This window comes from Oryzias latipes, chromosome 7 (genome assembly GCF_002234675.1).
Source record: "Oryzias latipes chromosome 7, ASM223467v1".
In the NCBI taxonomy this organism is placed as follows: Eukaryota; Metazoa; Chordata; class Actinopteri; order Beloniformes; family Adrianichthyidae; genus Oryzias; species Oryzias latipes.
Window position 1 is genome coordinate 3,985,851 of NC_019865.2, and position 9,191 is coordinate 3,995,041.

Below are 9,191 nucleotides of genomic sequence, written 5' to 3' on the forward strand. Positions count from 1 at the left end.
GCTTTATTCATAAATTTGCCAAAATAACTATTACCATATTTTATTTTTGGGGCCATAATGCATGCTGGATTCTCATGCACATAATCAATAAAAGGAAACAAAAAGTATTTTTTTATAAACAATGGCTGCCCTGGATTATACCATTTTGTGCTGCCCAGAACCCAGAGAGCCTAGCGTGGTCAAGAGGCAGGCGATTGATGGGACGTTTTCTTAGTGAACTGTGTTGTTCTCATTGACTGTATAAGAGAACTGGACTGAGTGACCCCTCCCTCCTTGCGCTCCAAATAGTAAGTGCCCGCCGGGTCCAAGAAGCCAGAGACTTCTATAGAGAAATAAACAGCAAATACTCAGTTATTCTATTGGTCAGAAAAAAACATTCTTGCTTGATAATCCTATATTTTTCATGGTATTTTTTCTTTATCACATTATAAACCGACCAATTAAAATATGTGGAGCCCACTGGACCCCACCTCGATGGACAGATTTTCCTGAGACCGCTTTCAATGGAATGGGTGTGACCTTCCAACAAGCTCCCGATTGGTGACAGTGGTTGCCCTAGAAACACTGACTAAAACCAACTTGGACCAATCAATGCTTACTGTCGACCTCCAAATAACGGCGTCCTTATTGCGGAAAAATGCTGACTGAATTGACTTAGCTGGAGCAGGAAACTACTTTTTTATGGGTGACACCGACACTGGCTCAGTCCAGTTCTCTTATACAGTCAATGGTTGTTCTTCGTGTTTGGCTCTTTTATTTGCAATGATCGGCCTTTACAACACAACTGATCAATCAAACTTTATTGACTATAACTCTCAGCATTGATTGGTTTTAACACACAAAATACAAAACAAACATTCACTTTTTCAGCTCAATATGTTGAAGCACAGTATGCATCACCGCACCAGGCTCCTAACTACATTGCCCATAATGCTCCAACAATCCATCAAGTGGTACAGAGCAACCAGACCTCATATATACGTAGCAACATATTAAACCGTAGAAACCATAGAAAGGGTTTATTAAAAAAAAAAAAAAATTCGGTGCACCTCATGGTAAAAAAAAAAGGTACATTCCACTTGAATATGTTTAACAACGCTGTATTAAAGTCACATCACTGAACTAGCAAAAGTAACAGTAGCTTATGGCTGTTTTTGTTATAAATGTTTTCATTCTTTAGATAGAATTTTGACATATTTTCCATCAGTTTTGGTTGAAGAAGAGTTCATATATACAAATAAAACACAGAAAAGTTGGTCTTAACAGAGTTTCAGTGTCTGTTTAAACCATTGAGAGTAAATGTCAGGGTTCTCCTGGTCTATCCTAAACATTTAGGTCAACATTGGCGTGCTAAAGCCCCCCCCAAGTTCCTTTGGACTCTATTTCATCCTCTTTTGATGACACCTGAGATTGACAGAAAACTTCCACATCAGGGTGTCTTAGCTCTGTCTATTTGTGTTCCAACCTCGCAGCAGTTAATCCTCCATCAGGAAACCTTCTGGGAGTGGGGCTCTGATGTTTACATATCACACCAGGGCCATCGGCGACAAATTAGTCCCGCTGAGTGTATCATCGGCTCTGTGATCTCAGAAGTCAACTCTGTGCTAAACATGAGAGGCTCTCGCTGGTCGGTCAGTCGGTCTTTGGATGCCTCAGTTCATGGTGACATAAAGCAAAAGATCTGGCAGAAGGGCAAGTGTCAATGTCTTCATTAAGGAGTTTAAAGGGTTTTCTATATTAAGATATATAGTCTGAAACAGGGTAAATATCAATGCTATATTTGTTCAGTTAAAACTATAAGCAACTGAAAATATGGGGCCTTGTAGAAAATGGCTCATTGTGCTGTGTATCAAACTATAAGTGACATTTATAACATACAGTTTGATACTCAACATCTGAGCCACTTCCAAATTAATCAAGCAGACGGTCCTCAGACATTGCTTTAAGAAAATAACATCAAAGTTTTGGATTTATATATATATACATACACGTAGCTTTAACCATCTACGGTGTTTCTCATTTTGTACAACATTTTCCAATTATTTATTCAGATCAAATCAAACTTTATTTGAATTAAAAAAACTTGCTTTGAACAGTTTAAAGTGATTTACATTTAAAAAGAAAAACAAAAGGTAGCCACAAAAATGTAAATGAAAGCCAACCACCCCTTTGTCTTCACCCTTGTTAACCCCACACACAGCTTTAAAACAGAGCTTCAATTATAAAAAGAATACATATATCTTCAGAGACTAAGTGCCTATAACAAAACAGTAAAAACTTTAACATAACATTTTACAAATGAGAAATGGTGATGGGTCATGCTCAAAAGGTGGGGAGTCAATTGAGTCGACTAAGTAGCTCACTATACAAATGCCTTGATTTTATTTTATTTTGCTGGTAACAAATCAAACACTTTTTTTTCAGCTCTCCTGTCCCCGACTTCATTTACCCTTTAACCCCGGAGCTGTCACCGGCGACAGCTAAAAAAGGCACGCTCTTTGATATTCCGAGAAACCCTCGGAATTCGGGGAGAAAAGCGGCTTTTCGCATCGCGTTTGCACTTGTGCAACACTTTAGGTTTGTAAAGTACAGTTCACACAATGTGTAGGTGTTTCATTGCAGCACAAAGCCAATAACACACACTCTTTGATATGCTGTAAATCCTCAAAGGTTTACGAGATTGCCCTGAATCAGGTGGTTATGATGTTGGGAAAAGCAGCTTTTCATGTTGGCTTTGCAACATCGCTGTTCTTCGCGCCAGAATCAGCGGATTTACATTGATTTCGTTAGCACTTCTCTACAGTGAAGTGCTGCGAGTTTAATCAACAACTCTTCTCTTTTATTTAGGAAATACGTACTTTATTCTTTTGATCTATTTTCAAAGCGTTCCTAGTGGTCTTTTAATTATGATTATGCAGTATTTTATGCAAAATCAAAAACCTGTCTGGGTTTCTAGGACATGCCGTGGAGTAGGCCTGTGCTCATTTCCCATCATGCTGTTGTATACTTTTTTCTATGAGCAATATTGTACCTATCCAGCTGTACATTAAACCCAAATGTTAGCGAGGATGATGGAAAAAAGGGACATACAAGGATCTATGAATTTGCTCCTGATTCACCACGATTTGACAAATGAAAGGCTGAACCCGAATTCTTCCCCTACCCCTTTGGCTTGTCCCCTACCAATCTAATTTGGCAATGATTGGAGGGGTAGGGTTTTCCGAAATAGTCTTTTGAAGGGGAAACCTAAGCAGCAGAAGGCTCAGTATCCCTCCGCCACAAGGGTGAACTGTGTCCTGCTTTCATTTCTTCATGCATGTGCTCCGAAGCACAGAACTCCCTTTCAAGCAATATTTATTAATATGTCTAATTATCCTAAGTTTGATTAGTTACTGTATGAATGTATAACTGATGTTTATATTGCTGTTGTGTATTATTTCTGCTTAATTGCTTGAAATAAACCATTTCAAATCAAATCAAAACTTTACGTGTAAATGTAAGTCATGACTTTTTGATGTTGTTTTGTATTTTCTGAACCGCCGACTATTGACGATGTCATTGAGTGGGAGAAATGTCCGGATTAGAAGATTTTTATTTTTCCATAGCCCTCTGTTTGGAGGGCTAAATGTAGAGGTAGGGGAAGAATTTGGATTTGGCCAAATACCTAAAATTGCTATTCTTAATTTTCTTTATATATGTCGTCCGTAATTAAAGGAATGGTAAAAGAACTTGTTAAAAACACCAAAAATCCTCAATGGAGTGAGTCTTTAACAGTTTCAAATGGTTCCTACTAACAATAACTCTTAGTATTGAAACATATGTATTATGAAGTTCCTAACTTTTGCAGGGTAAAAACATAACAAAAATCAAAACAAAATATTTTTTTTAAAGTCATCAAATGAAACATGTTTTAATCAGTTTATAATATTCCACCTAAGTGCAGGTTTTTGTACACTGTAACAAACAGAAACACAAATTGACTAAAGCGGCTCTGGCACAGCTGTCAAAGAGACTTGAACAAAGTCTTTTGGTCTCCACACCACAGGAGTTAGTGGCATTAATAATATCATCTGACTATAGTGAAACCCCATTTTGTTCAAGTCATTTGGTGTCTCACCCATCCTGATCAGGAACAAGGTAATCTTCATCCTCAGGTGGGCCAGTGCTGTTTTCAGCTGTGGCTTTGGGCTCATTGTGGACCTCGACTGTGGTCTGCATGTTAGCAGGGCCATCTTCAGTAGGGTGCAGGTCATCCACTTCACACATTTCTCCATCTGTTAAAAAATAAAAAAAACTTCTAAAATTCTGCTGGTCTTTTTGTTGCAAAATGCAAAATTAGTAAATAAAAAAGAATTGTTCAAAACTTTCCATCACTTTGGTCTGCGACTTTTTGGTTTCCTTTTGAGCCCTGGGGGGTCAACGGCTGAGCCTCAGGCGCTTTATCCACATCATCGTACTCCAGAGAGGAAGAGCTCTGTACGTCCCTCTCCTTTATGACTGCAGCTTCTGCAAAGACGCCTGAAAACAACACAAAATATCACCAACTCTGCAGAACAAATGAAACAAGAAACCACACAGTGAGAACATGCATGATACGATGTGTTCAGCAAGAACTCAGTTTTATCCCTAAAATTGTACAGTGTCAGTTACAATAATGATTGACATGAGACTCACTTTCACATTTAAAGGCCTTTTCTTCTGGTTGGCCAATCTCATCGTAGGATTCACTGTCCTGATCTGCTTCTCTGTCCGGCAGCATTTTAGCTGAAAAGGGATTCACACAACCATCCATGACCGATTAGTGGGGAACTTTGTGGAACGTAAGTGGTAATAGTAAACTAGAAGACTGAAAATGAGACTTAAAAGAGTAATAATTGGCAAAAAGAAAAAAATTGAACGATTAAAGTTGACCATAAAAATAAAGTGAAAACAGCACAGTAAGAAAAATACATGTTTGTAAAAAAAAAGCCAGAACCGGGTCTCGAACCAGCAAGTTTCTGCACCAAGGACTCCCCATGTATTTCAGTGGAGCTAAAAATCCTGGAAATCCTGGAATATCTAGAAAAGTTTAAGGATTTGAAAGACCAAACGTCATAGCTGGAAAAAGCTGAAAGAGCTGAACATTTGAATAGTTGAATGGTTAAAATAGCTGAAAAATTGTAGAAGGAGTTAAGGGCCAAAAGAAATGGCAAAAGATACTATGATAAAGTAAGAGAAACCGAAAATGCTTTATAGCATTCAACCAATAATTGACTTTCAACTGCCATTCTATTAATTTATCAAGGGAAAAATGCTGTGATGATGATGGGGAACTAAACTCTACTGTTAAACAGCTTTCACAATTGTCTTTTTCTGTGTGTGAATTACGTAATATTATAGCAGAAGAAGCAAGCCCCAGGTGTGACTTCAAAATGATCAAACTCTACATTCAGGACAGAATTGAAAACGTTTGATATAAAAGACAACCGTTTAACTTAATAACGTTTATCCACCAACGGATATTTTCCCTCCCATTTTTAATGTAAATGAACAAATCAAACCTGACAATAGTAACCCTTGTGCTATCCTAGGCACTTTAACATTGGTAGTTGAGTCATCTAGATCCACTAGACAGTGCTCTGAACCTTTTTTCTTCAATGATTTGTGATCTTCACTGGTGTCCATGGATTACATGAAATCTTTCCACCTTTTTCCACCTTTGTCATGGTAGGGAGAACATATCAATGTGAGGGTGGGGTCATCTAAGATAGCACAAGGGTTAAATGGCCTTGAAAGTGACGGATGAACATGTGCAGTAAATGTACTCACTCAACACCTTTTTCCGAGCTCTCCAAACCATCCAGAAGCGAACAAGGACAGGGATCAGTATCAACACGAGCAGAGACGTCCCAATACCCACAATAAGAGGCACTGTGATATTGGATTTTTCCACCTCTGGTTCTGTGTTTTCAAAACCTGAAAATAAATACAGCAAAGTTACATTGAAAGAATGATGGAGTATCACAAATCCAAACAGGTTCTGCTTTTGTGGTTTACCTGCACACTTGATGATGAGTCCATGTGTCTGTCCTCCACAGGGCTGTGCTTTCACACAGTACTTTATATCCTTATAATCTGTTGGGCACTCCAAATATATTCCTTCATTGATCTTTTAAAAACAAAAAAGCAGAATTTTACTTTGAAAACACCCAAACGTTTGATGAAAATTAAAGGATGCATCATGGACAAAAATTGGTCATTCTGAAATGTAAATAAAGATCTGTTCTAATAAATAACAAATAAAAAAAATTGCCATGACATTAGCGCTCATCATCATCTATTAAAGGAGACATTGGTATGTTATTCAAGTCATGGAGCAGCGAGCTCCTTACACGTGGGAGGGGCTACGTATTAAGTCGTTTTGGGAAATGGCTGTTTTACAGAGGAGCTGTGGATCAGACTATTCCACATGACACACTCAACATTTGATGCTGTGTGATGCTGTGGACTCTCTTGTGGTGCGCACTGTGCGGCGCCCAAGGCAGCCAATTCCAATCAAGAAGCACTTTGGCATCACCATCTGACTCATTCGATTTGTGTTTCTTTGCGGTTTTGCAAAGTACGCCGATTTTGATACGCCTCAAAAACCACCAGCTTCAAGCGCAAACATGTTTTTTCCGTAAATGTAGATTTTTTTCCCCCGTTATTGTCGTGTTTCCATTAGGCACATTTACTATCGCAAACCCAATTTGCGCAATTTCATAGTCAATGGAAACACATAAAGTATGTGGTCCTGCAACGAACTAGCGACCCGTTCAGGCTGAACCCTGCCTTGGCCCAACAGTAGTTGGGTTGATTCCAGAAACCCCATGACCCCAAAAGGGATTCAGCAGGTTCAGAGGACAGATCGATGAAAAGTGTTATGTAAATTTACATCTTGAAATGCTGTATAAAAAGCTATAATTTTTTAACTCAAAATTATTGCGATTTACAAACGTATGTGGAAATTTTATATCTACTCAGATAAAAAAAATCAAATATCTTTGGGTTTTAATGTAATGCAATTCACAAGTTTTTTTTTCATTCAATAGAATTTAAAAGAATTGGGTTATTTCTTTTAACCAACACCTTGGGTTATAAATGTTTGGTTTGAACTTTGGGTTACTTTTTTTTGGAGGGATACTGACTTAATGGCGGCAGTGGCTCAGGCGATTGAGCAGGTCGTTTAATGATCGGGTTTGATCCCCGCTCCCCCTAGTCAACTGTCGTTGTGCCCTTGGGCAAGACACCTCCCCCTCCCTGCCTCCAGTGTGGCTCCAATGGTGTGTGAATGCGTATGAATGTCCCGGTGATGGTCAGAGGGGCCGTAGGCACGTACTGGCAGCCACGCCTCTGTCAGTCTGCCCCAGTGTAACATCACCAGGTATGAATGAGGAGTGAGTAAATAATGGACACATTGTAAGAACTTTGAGCTTCTATTATTATTTTTATCTACAGTGGGGTTTTTCCACCCAATTCATAGTTTATTTGTTTTTTATACACTTCTTATGAAACATTTCTCTGGCCCAGTAATTGGGTTGGACTGCCGATGATGGTTTTACTGCCAACATGATCAATTTTTTGAAGTAAAACTTCTGGATGTGTATAGAAAGATAATATGGTTCATGTCACATTTTAAGACCTGTGTATGAATTGATTTTTAAAACATATTAGACAATTATCCGTAGCAAAGATATCACTAAAGGTAATTATCTATATCTACTTTAACATCTCTACCATTTCAAATCTTTTATGCAATCACATTTCCTAAACTGGTTTACTCTTACAGTTTAGCCTTAGATAGACCCTTTGGTCTATCAGTTTTAGGATGTAACCACCTGTCTTAGTGTTCAGCTGGTTATATATGAGGAGCTGATTGTCTTTTGTCTTCAGTTATGAATGTCATTCAAGCCTGAAAGCGCTCACAGATCTCAAAAAGGATCTCCTACTCCCATCAACAGTTTTGTCTTACCCTTTTACTTAGTTAAATATTCTGAAGCTTTTATCCCTTTTTTTAGTTCATTTATGACACGAAGGTAGCTGGTGATAAACTAAAAGATTCTGAAGACAGGGATGGATGGAGGAAGCCGATTCGCTGTGGCGACCCCGAAGGGAAAAGTTGAAAGAACTTAAAAATCGTACCTTTTCAAGTCTTGCGTTTGTGTTATATTCACAGTTCATCTCTTTACACAGACTATTCAGTAGCTTGCTGTTTTTCAATGTGTCTTTGTCAACACAAACATTTTTCCAGTTTCTACCATAATTGACTTGAACCTGACCTCCACATTTCTCAGTCGTCTGAAACGTAATATTTTCTGTGAAAACAAAGGAAAAAAAATCATTTAAAAATGAGAAAATACAATCAAAAGGAGTTGATCTCATCAGTATTGCATTTTAAGAAACTTACTGTAACAGGAGACGGACACTGAGCTTTGGCATTTTCCCTCATCCCTGTGGCACTGACCAAGAACGTGGTGGTGTTGGTCACAGCTGACGTAAAGCCTAGATTTTGCACCAGGCAAATCAGAATGGTCAAAGGCATTGCCACAGTTCAGTTCTTGACAGACCCTGTTTGAATAGTCGATGTCCCAGTTTTTGTTGCACACTGGAGAAGAGTTGATCCTGACTTGTCCAGAACAGTATCCTGACAAGCTGACCTTTGACCGATCTGAACAGAGATTATCCCATCAAACAGGGATGTGGTCAGGTACACACTCACCTTTCACAACACTGACAAGTTCTTCAGAAGTAAAACCCACCTTGACATTCAATGAAGAGTTTCTTCCTCTGCAGTGAAGGAGGAGTTTCTGTCTCACAGTCCCAGATACTTTCAGCCTTTCCATCATTTGGACATTTAAAGGTTTTGTTCCAGAAAGAATCGGCACCTGAAACTTCTCTTTTAGTCTTCAATGGACCGCACTGGAGATCCGTACAAAGTTGATTCCCCTCTGTCTCCGTCCAGCCTTCGCTGGAGACGAGCATCCTTCCTACTTCAGAGTAAACAGCCACTTCTCCCTTACAGCCATCTTCTTCCAGAACCATCTCCCTCCAGTCTGAACAAGCAGAACAGGCGCAAAAACAGTAAAGCATGAGTACTGTATTTTTCTTATAAGTCGCAGATTCTTTCAAAGTTTGTCTAGGGGTGTGACTTAGACTGAGGAATGATTATACAT

The 9,191-nt window shown here is 38.8% G+C and overlaps 1 protein-coding gene across 1 annotated transcript in view; it reads right to left on the reverse strand.

The window, feature by feature from the left end:
• Positions 1-783: 783 nt before the first annotated feature.
• The window catches only part of LOC105354324 (scavenger receptor cysteine-rich type 1 protein M160), a 17,811-nt gene continuing 9,403 nt past the window's right edge, over positions 784-9,191 (reverse strand). Inside the window, exons 12-19 of the mRNA XM_023956360.1 lie at positions 8,778-9,071; positions 8,426-8,686; positions 8,161-8,333; positions 6,037-6,148; positions 5,809-5,955; positions 4,675-4,764; positions 4,369-4,518; positions 784-4,274 (exon numbers count right to left, since the gene is read on the reverse strand). Of these exons, the coding sequence (XP_023812128.1) occupies positions 4,114-4,274; positions 4,369-4,518; positions 4,675-4,764; positions 5,809-5,955; positions 6,037-6,148; positions 8,161-8,333; positions 8,426-8,686; positions 8,778-9,071 (1,388 nt within the window). The 3' untranslated portion in view covers positions 784-4,113. The remainder of the gene's footprint in view (positions 4,275-4,368; positions 4,519-4,674; positions 4,765-5,808; positions 5,956-6,036; positions 6,149-8,160; positions 8,334-8,425; positions 8,687-8,777; positions 9,072-9,191) is intronic.